Raw genomic sequence first — 18,386 nt, forward strand, 5'->3', positions numbered from 1 at the left:
TGCAAAGTGTCAATCTGTTCCCACTATTATACAGGCATTCAGCAATTGCCCATCTGCCGAATTTATCAGACAACACTCTATTGAATTGGATCCCGCCCGCTTTTGCTAAAATCGCCACCCCCTTAGTTTGTATGCCCTGTGTTGAAGCAATAATACGTTTATACCCCAGTGTTTTAAGCAAATATTGCTGAGATCCTTCAATGTGTGTCTCTTGCATACAGACGATGTTAGCTTCCATTGATTTCAACCCCACTGCGACCTTCTGTCTTTTTTTAATATCGTTGAGGCCACATATGTTAAGTGAGCCTATTTTTAGTGTAGCCATATTGTTGTTAGAGCTATTATAGATTGCCTAATGTCCTCATAATTGTATATTTGTCTGTGTCTATCTCTATACCCCTTCGCAATGTCTTTTCCAACCTCCCTGTGCTCGAAATCCCTTGGTCTTGTGCCCCCCCATTCTCCCTCAACCCCTCCCTTGGCCCCGCCCCTCCCCCCCGTACCATCCTATGAGGCTTATTGGGTCCCTGGGTCCCCGGGTACCCAGGTGTGGGCGTCTGTGTGGTCTGAGCGCCTCAGCGCACCCCGTGAGCTGGCCCTGTATACTTGATTCGAGTGGGTGGGGTCAATTATGAAATTAGACATTGACCCTGAGGTTTTATGAGAAATCAAATTATATAAAACATATTTTAGTTCTCAGTTATTTAAAGTTTTTCCACTCTCCCACCCCATCTGATTGCTCCCCATGCTAGTTGCTGAATTGTCAATTCCCCTCTTTTATTTATTTATTTATTTGTTTTCTTTTTTTTTGTTATTATTTTTTCAAATTTCCTTTCCCAGTCTCTGAAATTTCCCTCAGGTAGGCTTCGGCTTGGATTTCGCTTAAAAAGCTTCTTGTTGATCCCTTATATACTATTTTCAATCGGGCTGGATTTTGTAGGAAGACTGTCGCTCCAATTTTCTCAAAGGGCGTAAATAATTGTCTCATTCTCCACCTTCTCTCAACGGTGGCGTGGGCAAAATCTGGTCTGGCAAAGAACATAAAGTCTTTGTGTGGCCTCTGCTTTGTAGGCCTTGCCAGATCATAGATGGCTTCTCATAGGAGGAAGTTCCCAAAGTGGACCAGCATAGCCCGAGGATATTGGGGTGTTTTCTGGGAGTGTTTGGGTAGTATTAAAGGAAATCGATGGGCCCGCTGGATTTCTCTATCCATGTCCCAGGTGTCAAGTTCCGGGAAGGCTGATTTTAGTAGATTGATCATCGAGCCCCTTGGCTTGTTCCCCTCCAAACCTTCGGGTATTCCAAGGAACCTCAGGTTGTTCCTTCTCGATCTGTTTTCGTGATCTTCAACTTTCATCATGAGGTCCTTTATAATTCCATCATGTTCTTTCTCCTGTTTTTGTAGCTTAATTACATCAGTTTCCAAATTTTCTGCACGTACTTCCACAGAGGCCATTCTATCCGAGATTTCAGTACAGATATTGCCCACCTTTTTAATTGCCCCTTGCAGTTTTTCAATGTCAACATGATTCCTTTGGGCATCTTTTATTATGTCCTTATGAAAGTTCTTAATGGAGCTCAGTACTTCGCTCAGCGAGGGCTCGGCCATTTTTCCCGAGCTCTGTCTATTTCCAGTTTGTTTTTGAATTCTCCTTGCTGCCTCATCCAGGCTGTGCTGATTAAGGAGTTCTGCTTCTCCGAGTGATTTTAAGATCGGGCTTTTTCGAGTGGGTTTGAGTCTTGCTCTTGCCTGGTCAGTATTGCTACCGGGATCTGTAGTCTCTTCATTTGTTATGTTACTTCTTCTTTTGTCTCTTGCCCTCTTTTTTTCCAGTTTTTTTCTTGAGTTCGTGAGTTGACAGGTTTCACTAAATTTTCTGGACTCATTGGAGTCTGCAATCTCCAAGGTTACTGCATCTGGTATTTGTTCATCATTAGTTTCACTTGGTTCACTTGTTTCGCTAGAGGTGGACATCCCCGTTTCATATAGGTCTGAGTCTGAGTCTGAGTCCGATTCCTCGGTAAATGCATTATTTCCTAGCTGTAGCATTATCTCAGGGGAGGATATTTGCACACAGGGAGAGGAGGAGGTTTGCTCATGGCTCAATACTCCCCTTGAATGCTGAGGGAGATTCTCTCTTTTCTTAATTTGCTCGCTTTGCTCGATTGTGGTTGCATTTATAGTTGTATTTATAGGTGTAGGTTTCCTACTCTCTTCGACTCCCAGGATTGGATCTGATATCTGGTTTCCTGATTTCGGGCCTTGGACCCCTTTTTCAGCCTCCACACTGATTTGCTCCAAAGGTGCACCAGAGTCACACCCACAAGTACCGCTCACATTGCCTGCCGAATTGCTCTTTTCAATTTTTGTAGAGTTGCTTGGTCCTTCCTTGGCTAGCGGACTAAAAATGTTGGAAATCCTAGGTTGTGAAGAAGCTGGGAGTCCAGTGTTTTTCGCGGCAGCTTTCAGATTTTTTATTGTTTGTAACCTCTGTGCTTTTTTAGCCATTAGTTCCATATTTGCGTTGTCCTCTGTGTCCTCTGTGTCCTCTGTATCTCTCCCCTTCTCTTTTTCTTTCTCTTTCTCATTCTCTTTCTGTTTCAGTTTTCCCTTTTCCTTGATCTTTTCTGGGTTTTTATTTTTATTTTTATTCTTGTCTCTCTCGATATATTCAGTACTCTCCACATTATTCTCTTAAGCTTTAGATCCTCTAGTTTCAGGTCGCCTTTGTAAGTCCTTAGTTTTCTGCGGGGTAGGGTTTTTTGCGCTTTGAATGCTTTTGGTGTCCTCCCGTCTCCCCCGATTTTCCGGGCTCTCTGTGCTCTCTGGGATTTCAAGGGTCTGTACCCGCCTCTCCAACTGTGTCTGCATCTCATGGGTATCTTGCATATCTTGAAAGACCAGGGCTTCCCCTTCTCCTCTATCTTGGATAATCTGTGATTGGCTTTGCTCTGGTTGTGCCCTTATTCCGTTATCCCCAGCGATATTCCCAGCCATACCCTGCAATTGTATTAGAACTTGCACCTGACTCCGTAGTTGGTTTCGATCCTTTGCTTTTCTGGAGGGAGCTGGTGTTTTTCCTATTGAGCTTTTGTTTAATAAAACTGTCAAAACTGGCCAGGCCCTTTTTTTTGAACCAGTAATTGATCTACTATGACTCTTAATAGTAATAGAAATAGTATCCCAGTTTATATTAGTTACATGGATGTTGTATTGTAGCTTGATCGCAGAATTGGGGGTAATATCTGGGTCAAATAGGGGTCCTAATAGGAATCCCAGCCCCCTCCACTTCGCTGCTTTCTCCTCTGCCCCTACTCCTGTTCTTATATCTGTTTCCTGCTCCTTTTCCTGCTGTCGTTGTGGTTGTCGCCTACTCGGCTGCGTCCTCGTTTGTTCTCGCATTCACAATTGCTATCCCTTTCTTTTCTCCGATTAAGTGGTCAACTCTTGGCTCTGCTATTGACCCTGCGCTCTGTGCTTCTGTTGTATCCAAGGCAACGAAGCATGCGCAGCTTTAAAATGTCTGCAAGCAAGTCAGCAGATGACGAGAAGGAGGTTGAAGGCAGGTGCAAAGGGTGATGAGAGCAGTGAACAGTGATGCAGCGCCGAGAACGATACGCGCGCTGCAATGAACAATAAGGAGTCAGCTTTAAAATGTCTGCTAGCAAGTCAGCAGATGACGAGAGGAAGGTTGAAGGTAGGTGCAGAGGGCGGTGAGAGCAGTGAACAATGAACAGATGATACAGCGCCGAGAACGATGTGCGCGCTGTAATTAGCAATGAGGAGTCAGGCAGGGCCAAAGCAGAGTCGAGGTAGGCGGACGTGGAGTTCGAAAAAAGATATCTCAGCTTCTCGACACAGAAGAACACAAAGCGCCAATCATGCAGCTGTAGTTTTAATTCAATGTGTGCTGTAGTCGCTATAAGCACTGTAAGCCATCTCGCTCTCTATTCGGGTGTCCTCTAGGCTTAGGTCAGAGCTCCCCCCGCAGCACAAGTAGGGTTTTACAGAATTTCAGTCGTAGACTTACTCAGGCAAGGGGAGAAAGTTTGATAATCTTCGAGTTATCTTTAAGTCTTAAATACCATCTTGTAATGTCTTGTACTCGTAGTATACACTCTATATTCTATATTCAGTAACAGCCACCTCGCCACAATCTTATCAACTTGCAGCTTGCAGCGTAGTACTCACAGTTCTGATGCAGACAGCTTGATGGCTTAATGGCTTGATAACTTGTCGGCTTATCAGAGGGTGGTTAGTATTTTCCGATTGCAGTCTCATGCCTCCTTCACCATATGTAACCGTAGTAGCCGTAGTAGTTATAATAGTAGTTATAATAGTGGAGTAGCTGTAGCTCCCTCTGTCCCGGCCCTTCAGCTCACTCACTCGTTTTTTTTTCTTTCACGGTCCTATTGTAACATTCAGCCCCGGCTCTGTCCTCTATCGCAAGCTCAGCAATCCTTAATATTCTCGGTTCTCTGTTTTCGGGGTTTTTCAAGATCTCAGTTTTTTTCCCCACAATAGAGATTCAGCTTAGATCATCCAGCAATATTGCAGCACATCGTGTCCTAAGCGTGTGTCCCCAGCATGAGTAAATTGCACGGGTATATCAAGATGATCGAGCCGAGATCCCACGGAGCGATCCTGCTGCTGCGACCTCTCACTCTGATGCCATCTTGCCTCATATTCGAGAACATTTCTAATGACCTCTGAGTTAGCTGGCACTCACAGTTAAGTCTAGTATATTCGATAGAGACGTAGTCGACCTCAGTCCTACGTCTAATCTATAGGATATATTATTTCAACGCGCAGAGCCTATTGGGAATATAGGAACTACACTACACTGTGATCAATATTAAAATTCGAGAAGTGTTCAAGGAGACCTGGGCTGCTGTAGCATTTAAAGAGCTGTCAAAATAGATCTTCTTAGTCCCATTAACTGATGTGCATGATGTACATCACTGGTACTCTTCTAACATGTACTACATCGAATAACAGGAACCACAATACAGGTGATCAAGAAGAAACTTTATTAATCTCCATTGTGAAAGCATCAGCAGCACTGCAGGTGACAACATGAGAGGTCCCTTGCGAAGCTTGAGCGCAGCTATTCATGAAGCTCATGGGAGAGCCGGTTGATCTCAGGCATTGACCATTACCAGCTGAGTGGAACGTGTATCTTCCAAGTCTTTTCGCCGTGAGGCAGCACCTATTGAAGTATGGAAAAAAGATGGTCATCAGTAAGGATCAGTTTCTACAATTGCTGTATCAAGACCAATAATATAACTTGTCAGCAGGCGAACTTTGTTCCATATCAAGTTTCGCATATTTATCTCATTGTAACTGAGAACTTTGGTTCAGTGGAGGTGAAGCTGGATTACAGTTTTGAAAGTCATACCCATGCAAGCTAATACTGTCTAATCTCCTCTAGATTATCTATTACCCCCAAAAACATCTGCATAATCTTCACATATTCACTGTTCCCCAGTGATTATCACACTTAACACCTATTACTTAAATCTACTACAAAGAAACCATAGTGAATCCATGGAATGGTTTACTTTAGTGCAGAAGAATTATCCCAATATCCAAGAACCACTGGATTAACCACTACACCCTGGGTTCTGGAGCACTGTGCCGCTCACCTGGCATTAAGTGCTTCAACACCTCATCAGGGGGTAGTAAGCGCTATATGAATGCAGATACAATACAATAAAGAATCCCACCTTTTACTTCATTGTCTATATACCGCAGTAGACTAGAAGGAGGGCTGTTCGGTAGCTTTGAATAAGCAATAAATTGAAGTGTGTGTACCAGGTTAACATTACTCACGTTTTACATCAAACTGTGGCATCGGGATTCCCGCCTCACATGCGCCAACCTCCTGTAAAAAAAAAATGTAGGCCATCAGCCTGGCAAGTGCACTCCATCACTAGAAGCCAATGAGGGCATTAGAGCCTTGGTGGATGGGGGGAGTCAGACAAGAGGGTGCCTCCATTCAGATTTCATCCACAGCCTTTTAAAAATGAAATGGAGCACTAGAAGAATGACAAATTGTGGTACTCTAGGGAAAGAACATCCCTGGCTGCAATCCATCAAAGGCCATAACCTTTTCCCCAACAATATATTTATATTAAAGAAGATTTGCCCATATAGAATGGTCCCTACTATCATATATAAGGTAGCTTCTGCCCATCTTACTTTAAGTTGATTTTTACATAGTCTTTGCTGTCACTATTTTGCAACGTTGTGCTACTTTTTAGCACTGTATCTAAAGGGTTGTGCTATGGTTTACTTTAATAGCTTGTAAAGCACTTCTGAAGCTGCCTCAAAGTCCATGGAGAATTGTGGCTGTCACTTGAATGGGAGTGAAAGGGACAGTGCAGAAGAGGTGGATTGGACAGGAAGGACCCAGAGAAGGTAAGGATCAGGAGTGCAGGAGTGAGAGTGGAGCCATGTTTCCAGAGAGGTCTCCAACAAAGCGTTCACACCTCCCCCACCAGATATGTGGCAACCCAACCACTAAAGGTGGTAGGCTACCTATCCCAATTCAGGTTATCTTGAGAGAACAATTCAATGAAAGATTTGAAGGAGAAAGACACTGCAAAGTTAGAATAGTTGCATGTTGACAGCCTTCATCTTGGCATTGAGTTGAGGGCTGAATGAAAGTTTCAAGCCAAATATGATGGGCATGATTTTAGCTTTGAGTGCTGTAGAGAGGAGGTTCTAGATTAGTGATGGAGAACAACACCAGGGCCGGACTGGGAACAGCAGCCAGCCCTGGCAGATTGCTGCTTGACCGGCCCTGGTAGCAGTGAGAGGGTGGGGTTGGTGCTAGTAAGAAGCACCGCTCCAGCTTTTGTTACAGGGGGACGATATTGCAGCACTGCTACAAAACCAGCCCCCAGTGACAAAATCGCCCCCCACGGGCACAAAACAGGCCTCCACCCCTCCGAGCCGCTGGGCAAATGCCCAGTGCCTGCTACGGCCAGTCAGGCCCCGAACAACACCCAGGCCTCTGCGAGTCTGAGATAGATTACACTGTAGTTTCCATTGGATCTACACATTACGCCAGCGATGCCCCCTACCTTGCACGCTTCTATTAAGAAATGACCATTTAGTGAGCCTGTCCCCCTGCTGCGGATAGCGTCCCCATTTCTATATGGGAGGCATGCGGATGACGGGGGGCTCTCCTGAGGCTCTGCTTAAGAGAGATTGTGTAATGGGGTCATATGTAACGTAGTGATACACTCTAATGATAGAACGGTTCAAGAATACAGCACCCTTTTACTATGGAACTTACCCTATATAAATCTGTTCCCCAAATAAAGTACATTTAAAGGGGATTTAAGTTCAGCTGATTCGTTAATAGCTGCTACTCCACAGAAAGTAAAATGGGAGGAAAGTCATATATTAGGGCATGTCCTCACTCTCCGCTTCCATCCTTGAAACCTTAACTCCCACCCATATTATCTTGTGCTTAAAACATTAAATTAGATCTTGAACATAAAATGTGCCTATTGTTAATTTGTACATTATTGCTATTAACAACAACAAATTGCATTGAGAGTATGTTTGAAAAAGAGGCATTGCAGAGGTACAATAAATCATCTAATAAATTATCTCTGACGAAATATTAACCAAACATTCCAATACAGCAACTCCCAAAAGAAGAAAAAAACATAGAGAAATAACATCGAAATTCCTAGGTCATTGTATTTTCAGATAATGTTTGGGGTTACCTTTGCACCTAAATTCTACGTGAGGGTCTTTATTAAATCCAGCCTAAACTCGGGTGAAACAACAGAAGCTACCAGTTTTGCTAGCAAGAGCCTTATCAAAACAGTAGACCCCATGGAGTTCTTCATAGCTAGTGCCTCACAGAGGACGGGTGGGATCTTTTCTTTTTTTTTTTTTTTCTTTTTTTTTTAATAAAAAGTTTTTTATTTATTTTCCAAAGTGATAAATCAGTAAATGTTACAGCACATTTCTACGTTACCAAATTCTGAACATACAAACACATTCAAATACTAATATTGTTTTTTGCAGATAGTTATAGCAACAATTACGATAAAGAAACAAAAAGAGGGCAAAGCTATAAATAAAAGAACAGTCCCATACATTGCATTTCAATTCAGACCATTACATCAATTATCTAATCGCTAACAGCCGGAGTCCCAACCTGATTTACCAGTCTCTTTTTCCAGTTTGTCACTGGGTACCAAATCTTCCTCCCCAGAGTTCTACCTCTTTTTCCCTTCCTATCATAAATTGCCTTTTCTAAATTGTATGTTGATAATAACCTAGCAATCCACATCTGAAAAGTTGGTGGTACCCTATCAAGCCATGTAGAGGCTATACAAATACGGAACACTGCAGCCAGCATGAACATGAATTCCAAAGGAACTTCTTCAGCTCCTGACGAGACCCCCAACAATAGTATGTCATCCGTTAGCTTTATTTTAAACCCTAAGGATACCTCAGAAAATTTCTCAATCTCTTTTTTAAGAGAATACAGTTGTGGGCATTGTGAAAACATGTGAATAATGTCTGCACGCTCCGAGTCACATCGTGGGCATAATGTTCCAGTGTTACCCCCCCATTGTGCGATTCTGTCTGGCGTATGATAAAGTGAGTACAGGGTCTTGTAATGCTGTGACTGTAAAGAGGCCGAGCATAAAATCATTCGGCCCAGATCAAGGGACACCTGGAAACCCTCTGACTGCAACCCCAACTTATCCGCCCATTTCTTTATATATTTCCCTCTGTCATCGGATTTATATATGCACAATTCGGCGTATAGGTATCGAATTGTGGGGTGAGAATTCCTTTCTATGTAATCCATTATACGGCAGTTCCCAAAGCCCAGCGTTCCACCCTGTTTGTTCAATAGGAAACTTCTGATCTGTAGGTATTTAAAGAAACTATTATTTGCTATCTTAAATTTGCTTTGGATCTCTTGGAACTGTAAGATTTCCCCCTGTGGGTTCATAAGGTTCCCTATCTTCTTGATCCCTTTGTTGTCCCAATCTTTCATCACCGTATCCCTAAAAATATCACCAGGTAAGGATCTATTGGCAAACAGTTGTGTATAACTGTTGTATCTTCCTAATCCCATTTTCTTTTGTACCACCTTCCAAATACTATAAGCAGCTTTTAAAGTTTTAAACCTAGTATGCTTGAAGTAACTAAAATCAATTGTGCTTAAGAATCCGTTATCAGCCCCTTCTCCCATAATTGCTGTATAAACGTTGGTATAACCCTGTGTGTCTTCTCCTGGTTCTATACCGCTGCCCCCTATTAATCCATGAAAGTATTGCATAGCTGTAGCCCAATAATAAAACCTAAAATCCGGTGCACCCCACCCCCCCTTTTCTCTTGGCAGTGTTAGGTGTCGATATGCCCTTCTGGTTTTACCGTGTGCCCAAATGAATTTATTTAAAATTGCTTCTATTTTGTTAAACCAAAAGTGATCGAAAAACAGTGGGATTGCTCTAAATAAATACAGACATTTTGGAAAGGTAGTCATTTTGATCACATTTATGCGCCCCATCAACGTCAAATGCAACTTATGTATCCTTTCTGTGTTCTCTTTTACTTTGTTAACTAGTGGACTCATATTTATCTCTACCAGATTATCTAATTCTGTAGTAACTTTTATTCCTAAATATGTTGCAATTTTGACAACTCTAATGTCTTGATAAGTCATATAGCTGTTTTGTATTATTTGAGTTTTCTCACTATTAATACTATATCCTGAAATTGCTCCGAAATCTACTGCTTCCCTCTCTATCTCAGGTAGAGCGCATCCTGGGTTATTTGTGATTATGGCCACATCATCCGCATAAGCGAATACTTTATAATTGCTGTTATGTAGCCTGATTGGGGGGATCGTACAGTTGTTTTCTAGTCTGCGCAAAATAGGATCAATATACAGGGTGAATAATAGGGGAGAAGCTGGACAACCCTGCCTTGTACCGCGATTAATAGGTACTAGATTAGTATATCCTTTATTTATTTTTATTCTAGCGTTAGGATCTTTATATAATGCCTGAATTGCCTTAATATATCCATTGCCTAACCCATGCCATTTCATTACTTCCCATAAATATTTCCAGGAGACCCTGTCGAAGGCCTTCTCCGCGTCCAAAAATATAGCCGCGACAGGGTCCTCTGCAACTCCCATAGCGTCTAAGATAGTAATCAACTGCCTCGTATGCTGTGTAGTTCCCTTTCCTGGGATAAACCCGTGCTGTGTTGTGCTCACCAAGTGCTCTATGATCCTGCTTAATCTCTGTGCAAGTGATTTCGAATAAATTTTAGCATCTGAATTCATTAGAGTTATTGGGCGGTAAGAACCGGGTTCTAGTGGGGGTTTGTTTTTCTTTAAAATCACGATAATATCAGCTCATCCCCATGAAGGTGGAATTGAATTACCTATCTGTGCCTGCAAAAGTGTTTCAAGCATGTCCTTCCCTAATACATCCCAGAAGATTTTATAAAACTCTGCTGGGATCTGGTCAGGGCCCGTAGCTTTTCCAATCGGAAGGTTGTTTATTGCTCCCTGTACTTCTTGCAATGTGAGTTTAAGCTCTAATTTTTCCTTCTCCTCGTCATCTAACTCTACGCACTCTATACTCCCTAGGTATCCAGTGATCTCTCTGCTCTGTCTTTGTGAGTGTCTGCTCGTACAGTTTGATGTAAAATTTCCTGAAAACCTCCTGTATATCTGTTGTCTTATTTACCAGCACCCCTGCCTCATCTTTTATCTCCTTTATTTGTCCTGCTGCCAAGTTCTGCCTAGTCCGAATTGCAAGAAGATGTCCTATTCTGTCGCTGTACTCGTAACTTTTCTCCTTTTGGTTAGATAATTAGCTGCTGTTCTGGTAACTATACTTTCACTTGCATCTGCTTTATTCAATTCCATTTTTAGCAGTATATCTTCCAGGGGGTCTTGGTTAGAAATAGCTGTTATGAGGCACTTTTCCAAGTCTGTTAAATATTTTAGTTTTTTAGCCATTTCCTCTTTTTCATTTTTGGACCTTTGTAGTGTGAAGCATAAGGTTTCCCCTCTAATGCCAGCCTTGAAGGCGTCCCAAACCATACCAGACGAGGTAGTGCCTCTATTAACCTCCCAGAATTGGTTGATCCATACTCTCATCCTAATCAGATAGTTTCTATCTTTAAGGAGCCCTCTTTCAAAAGTCCAGTTGTAAGGCTCTCTTTCCCCCCGACAGCCAATGGTAGGGTTAACACAAGTGGATTGTGGTCCGATAATATCCTCGGGAGCCTCTCCAATTGACATTCGCCTACCAGAGAGTTAGAAATCCAAAAATAGTCCAGTCTAGTGACCATTCTATGTGGTGCCGAATAGTATGTACTTCCCGTACCATAAGGGTGTTTTTGAGACCAACTATCAACTAAAGCATTATGACATGCAAGATTACAAACTGCATTACAAACTTTCTTTTTCCTCCCCCCGTACTTCCCACCCGTCATACCCAAACCCATTAAACCGTTGACATTAAAATCCCCACAACAAATAATCGGTTCAGGCCACAAGGATAATTCCTGATCTAGGAATTCAAAAATCTCCGGGTCATCATCATTAGGTCCATATAACGAAACAATAGTACAATATCCTGCCTTTGATTCACCCTCAATCATAACCCATCTCCCCCCCTGATCTTCTTTTTTCCTCTTTGTTGTTGGGTGGGATCTTTTCAATGTCGGGCCATAACAATCCTAGCCTTCTTCCTCTCCACACCACAAAGATCAAAGGATTAGTTTCTCCATTAATCCCCAACATTATCATGGCCTTGTCTGGTTATAGATTCTTCTCGCTACTCCACAACTTACTGAAAAACCGTAGTCCAATAATCATACAGATAAGAATATGAGCAGTGCTTAATTTCAGCCAGTGCTTTGCGGTGGGAGGCACCAGCAATTGTTTTTGGCTACGGATATTTTTTGAGAGCAATGGAGGGAAAAACATACACCTCGAAAAGACGGAGCAAGAGAAAGCCGGCATGTCCATCAGAAAGGGTGAAATCAGGATCTGGTTGCGGGCTTCTGAGCAGAACTCCGGGCACCGGGGCTCTTTATTTTACAAAATGTGCCCTGGCCATATGGCAAACTTGGATTCTGTTGGCTTCTTCACATAAATAAATCACTGAATCATCAGTCAGTCTCTGAATTCATAAGGACACAAGAGCCTCTTCTTCCACATTGCTTATTGCTGACCTTGAGTTAAGAGTGTGAATCCTCACCCATGAAATAGACAAATCACTTTCAGCCTCAAAACTTTTTGTAAAGTCGTTTTTTTTGTCCATAAATGTTTACACTTCATCCTACCTTACCCATCTCATTTAAAAGGCATCTTACTTAGGAATATTCCTATACATTTTCCTGTCTTTGTTGAAGAAGGGTAATCATAATGCCTCTTGTTTATATAAACTTGTATGTTTCTGTTTGTTGTTGTCATACCATTATGTCTTATAGAGCTTGCTAGACTTACATAGTGGACTACAATATGATCTACAATAGGGGCGTGACCAGCAGCCTTTTAGAGCCGTCAACCAACCAGTCAACCTGAAGAGCCAGGGATGTCAGTCGCTGGGCAATCAGGAGCAGGGCCTGATCAAGCATGCAAGCATCTCCTCTTCCCGTGCCACCCTTTGACCCAACCAATCTTAAACTGTGTACTACCTTGTGGCGATGAGGTGGTCTTGGGAATAGGTTGTGATTAGAATGTTTCCGGCTATCCTAGGGAAATAAGTATTTAGAATGCTTTTCTTAACTAGGGGGCTTATTTAGAAGCCCCTTGGTCCGCCGGTGTGTCACTTTTAATATGGGAACAAGTGACTTATCGGCGGCGCAGGGGGCTTGCAAATAAGACCATATGTCTGCTCTCTCAGTAAGAGGGATTTGATTCGCGTAGCTCCGGCACTTGACCATTGGAGTAAGAACACGGTTTGATAACTTTTGCTTGAGGAACTGTACAAGCACAGAACGCAGAACGAGAACAATCATAGAAGGTTCTAGAAAACGCTAGCATAGTGAAATGGTTGAAGCACCAGAGAAACAACCGGTGGATGTTATGGCAGTGGCGGCTGCTGCCACTAAAACTTGGTGAGGCAGTACCGGAGGACAATAAAAAAAATAAGAATGTACCTACCACTCCTGGACACCGCCTCAGTGCTTCTCTACTACAGCCACCTCAGTGTTCCTCTGCTACCCTCCCCACCCAATCCAGACACTGCTCTTAGGCTATTACTCAGCATGAGAGAAGCGCAGGGATTGGTCTGAGTGGGCTGAAATGCCGCTCAGTTAAGGACAAGGAGTATACGCCTCTTCTCCCATCTGGCTATGCAAGACAGCTGGGATAGAGAAATGTAAGTGTGCATGTCGGTTAGGCCATCCTAAGAGGGCTGGCAAAACCGACATACGCACATACAGTGCACCTACCACTCCTCCTTCCTGGGCCTGGCTGCTGCTGATGCAAAGCATAGCCTCGCCGCTACCTAGACTCCGCGGCAGCCACGGCAGGTAAGAGGGGTGGGGTGTGGGACCCTGTGGGGGGGGGGGATTTCGACGAATGACGACAAGGGAAAATTAAATAAATAATTAATGTTCCCTCGTCATCGTCTGTCGAAATCCCTCCCGCCAGGCCCCACTGCTCACCACTCTTACGTGCAGCAGCCTCGGCTGCTCGGCAAGTTTGGCCGAGTAAGTGAAAAATAAAAATGATAATAAAATAGTTTTATTATCATTTTAATTTGCTGCCTTACAGCAGTGGGACGACGTTCCTCTGTTATGAGCTTAGAGACTGCTTCTGTCTCTCCCCAATAGGTCGAGAGTCATGCCAAGGCCATGGCATTGAAGGCACAAGAGTTGTCACTCCCAGCACACCATGCTAGCCAGCCAAATGAGGAAGATGTGGATGCTGAGGATGAGAGCTATGCATCTAAGCATAAGACAGAGGCATACAATGGACAGAGCTGAGTTAGGTGCTGCAATGTTTAAGATAAAATCTAGGATTTCCATGCCTGAGGATGGAGACCACAGGACAGTTTCTTGATGCAATAGTTTGAGTGACAGTTAGAATCCATGCCCTTTCATCATGCTCTGTGTGCTACAGTGTTAAAGTAATGGGGGAACATTAACAAACCAGCCTTCCTACAATTTCTTTAGAGTGCTTCGAAGCAGGCTTTCCAGAAGCTCCTGAGGTAGATTTCTAGCTGGCCAGCTGTTTAGCCTAAACATCTATCATCCAATAGATAGGAACACAGAGATGCCAATACACTTGTCCTGCACGGCCCTGTTTATTGTCCTGTGGAATAAAATACTGGTGCTCAGAATGTGTAAACCCCTCCTCGCTCTATAGGCTACTATGTATGAAAAATGTTTAAAAGATACAGGTAATTGGGGCAGGGTAATGTAGATGGACCAGTTACTGCAGGGATGCTGAGAAAGGGGATTCCGACTTGACTCAGTCCAAATAGCTTAAAGTTATGCAGGTGATTGGCATGGATGTAATTCAGCAAACTATAACATAGGTTAGAATTAGATTAATTTGTTAGGAATGTGTGATGAAATGTCCCTAAGGTGTAATGAGGATTCCCTCTTTTATTCCTTTTATATGCTTACCTGTTAATAGATATGGTAATGGTTGTCACTCATGTTATCTATAGAATAGCACATAATTTGGGTATATCTACTTACTTTGGGGGTGGGAGCAGGGAGTCCACATTTGCACCCGAAAATGAGAGATTCTCTGAGACTTTTGTTTGATTCCTAATACCCTTCCCCACATGAGCAAAAGTCAATAGGATGGTTGTTACCACAGTAGATTTGGGGAATATGAGAATGACTTTGTTGTCATCAAGTGCAAGGTGGAGATATCACAATATCTGGAACACATCAGTTCTCAGTTACACATGGACCAAGGTATGCTCTTTGTTCCATAATGATCAGAGTGCAGCCTCTCCTGGTAGATCTATTTCATAGGGTGTAGTCTCTGGTCAGTTAATTGACAGATTCCGGGGTGCTTATGTTATGCCATACCTAAGCACCCTTTCATCTCAAGCCCCAGGTACCGTTTATTCCAGGCCAGTGGTCCCCAAAGTCACTAAGGTTTGATTTATTGATCCAAGCAGCCTGGGAAATGAAACAGCACTGAAATGGTGGCTAGACCCTTAGTTACAGATGAATGATGCATTGCTTGGGAGGTGGGACCACCCTGGAAGTCTCTATAACAGCCCATGGTTGTGAGGTTGGCTTCATCAATTATGAGAAGCTCACTGGTCATTCCCTCGTGCTGTTTGTCTCTGGCGTTCCAGAGATCTAAAGCATACCCCAGTGCCCTGCTGCCCGCTATCTGGCCCGTACCACTCACCTGGCAGGTGGTGACTTCGTCCCAGGGCTTTAGCAGGACATGCTTCACCATTGGGCCATAGGTTGACAGGAAGTTGTTGCACTGTTGGGGAAACAAAAAGAGGTAGAATGTAACTTTAGTATAGAGACAAATGGAGGAGCCTATATACATAAGAAGCACAAGAGGAGTGTAACATACAGAGCTAAACATGGAGGGACTCAGTGAATAAGTCTAACTGCACACTACAGATTCAGTGAATCTCAGTTAAACAACACTTCACAAGTCTCCTGACCTGGAATCCTTGCTATAGCATGCACATCGTCTGAGCTCCTCAGTCTGGCCTCAAATCCTGGTGTCAGAGTAACATATTCTGACCTACACACCCATCTCAGAGCCCCTGAACCTGACTACACACCCAAATGTTAGAAGATCGTATTCTTACCCACAGAAATCCATCTCAGAGCACTTCAACTTGACCACACAATCAGTATCATAGACTCTTATTGTGACACCCATACACCCTTGTCAATGCCCCACAACCTGTACATACACGCACGGCTCAGAGCTTCTTATCCGGACTACAGTCTACCCATTTTCAAAAACTCCTTAACCTGGCCCACTCTGCCCATCTTTGGGCCCCTTCTTCTAAGGACTCACTAAGAGGCGCTTATTCAAAGTACACTCCCTGGTCTCACTGTAACTAATCCTGAACAAGTCCCCAGTAAATTAGCTCAAGTCTCCATAATCATTGTCTTTGTTCAGAGGTTTTATTCCCCACTCTCAGGTTCTTCTAGGCAGAAAAATATTGTGGTATCCAAGGACTACAGCGGACACTAACTGTGGACGCGTTTTCCTCAAGTACCAAAACATCTAACTTTGCCATTATCACCATACACTTATCTGATCTACATGCAAATTACTTAATTTTCTTCATTGTTCTGATGAAGACTTTGCTAATGCTGATACAAGAGCCTAAAATCATTGTCATTATTATGCACAGATTTGGATGTTATAGTGTGACTACCAGATTAAATGGAAGGACACTGTCTATGATGTTCTAACAGAGTTCCATAGAGTTGTCAGACCCACCACCAGAGCACTCCTAGATAAATCTGTTTTATAGCTTTCATATTTCCTCCTTATTTCTTCCTGCACCTATATTGTTCAGACTTCTTTAGTCAATTTCAGATTTTCAAATTCATGTCTGTGGATATTTCTTGTTGCTTTATATTTGTGTATTATGTACATGTATACATTTATATTTATGTGGAGCATATCACTTCTATTCATGAAAAGTTTTAAAAGTAAATGTTTCAGATTTAATTCAGAAAAAGCTTGGTTTTCAAAGTTATTCAGAAGGAATATGTTTTGAATGAACCTATCACACACCATAGTTCTTCTGTGAAAAGCTCATAGATGGCTATAAAATTACACCATTGTCAATGGGAAAATTGAACATTGATGTGTACTATCTGGCATGCGGTTTACAGGATTCCATTTACTCTCTGAATATTCCCCACAAGAGGTGAAAGTCAAACAAGCATATGGAAAATATGAGTGACATTCTGTATGATGAATGCTTGGCAGAAGATACATGTCGGACCAACACTTGGATCAGAAACTGGAGCACCTGGGACAGGAGACATAAGGACCATTCCAAGTGAAAATCCTGTAAAAACAGAAACTGCCCACAAGGCAGGTCCACTCCTTGCAAGTGGCCTCATGAGGATTCACATTGAATAGTATTTTTCCTGTATATGTCTGTCTGTCTGTCTGTCTGTCTGTCTATCTGTCTATCTGTCTATCTGTCTATCTGTCTATCTATCTATCTATCTATCTATCTATCTATCTATCTATCTATCTATCTATCTATCTATCTATCTATCTATCTATCTATCTATCTATCTATCTATCTATCTATCTATCTATCTATCTATCTAATTATCTATCTATCTATCTATATATCTATCTATCTATCTATCTATCTATCTATCTGTCTGTCTGTCTGTCTGTCTGTCTGTCTGTCTGTCTGTCTGTCTATCTATCTATTTATCTATCTATCTATCTATCTATCTATCTATCTATAGATGAAGTATGTGTGTGTGTATTTATGCATGTATTTCTATAGATAGCTAACTAACAATATATAGGTTGAGATCTACATAGCTATGGAACAAACCATTATCGGTAACTATTGACTGACGGAAAGATAGATATGTACATAGCTAATGATAGATAGATAGATGATAGATAGATAGAGAGATAGATAGATAGATAGATAGATAGATAGATAGAAAGAGTGAGTGCGATAGATAGATAGATAGATAGATAGATAGATAGATAGATAGATAGATAGATAGATAGATAGATAGATAGATAGATAGATAGATAGATTTAAGTTTCTAAACACGCACAAATACCCGAGGGGGCTCCTGTGTGTAGAATCATCAGATCAACTTACTAAGGAGTTTTTGGGGATAATGAGGTGAGGAAAATAGCCATGATTTCAACTGTTTACGAAAACTGAAAAGGTTTGACTGGCTTTTGAAATGTAATGGAATTTATTCCAGACCTGGCAAGTGGTGTGTGCAAAGCTGCGGCCGCCACAAGAGGCTTTCTTTATCCCGGGGACCGAAACTGAAAATGAAGCAGCAGATCTCAAACTTCTGTTTGGTTGATACCACCTGAACTGGCTTGCACGATAGACATGTCCTGTGCCATATAAGGCTGTGTGAGCCACACAGAATGCCTTAAATGAGTCCCTTTTCTTTACAGGCAGCCAGCGAAGTTCAAGCAAGGTGTTTGACACTGACTCTTGTTTGCGAAGTTTTTCTTAGAAGGTGAGCAGCTGTGTTTTACAACATCTGAAGCTTTCAGAGGGCCAGTTGTTTGATGCCCATGTAGAGGTCATTACAATGATCAATCCTGGAGAGGTCAAGAGCAATGACCACTGACTTTTTGAGGCTGGAAGGGAATGAAAGGCAGCACCTTTCTCAAAGACCTCAGCAT

The 18,386-nt window shown here is 42.4% G+C and overlaps 1 protein-coding gene across 1 annotated transcript in view; it reads right to left on the minus strand.

Annotated features, from left to right (window-relative positions):
* Nucleotides 1-5,010: 5,010 nt before the first annotated feature.
* The window catches only part of LOC144790897 (uncharacterized), a 127,870-nt gene continuing 114,494 nt past the window's right edge, over nucleotides 5,011-18,386 (minus strand). The window contains exons 12-14 of the mRNA XM_078665541.1: nucleotides 15,399-15,479; nucleotides 5,834-5,885; nucleotides 5,011-5,210 (exon numbers count right to left, since the gene is read on the minus strand). Coding sequence (XP_078521667.1) covers nucleotides 5,143-5,210; nucleotides 5,834-5,885; nucleotides 15,399-15,479 — 201 coding nt within the window. The 3' untranslated portion in view covers nucleotides 5,011-5,142. The remainder of the gene's footprint in view (nucleotides 5,211-5,833; nucleotides 5,886-15,398; nucleotides 15,480-18,386) is intronic.

Source organism: Lissotriton helveticus, chromosome 11 (genome assembly GCF_964261635.1).
Source record: "Lissotriton helveticus chromosome 11, aLisHel1.1, whole genome shotgun sequence".
In the NCBI taxonomy this organism is placed as follows: Eukaryota; Metazoa; Chordata; class Amphibia; order Caudata; family Salamandridae; genus Lissotriton; species Lissotriton helveticus.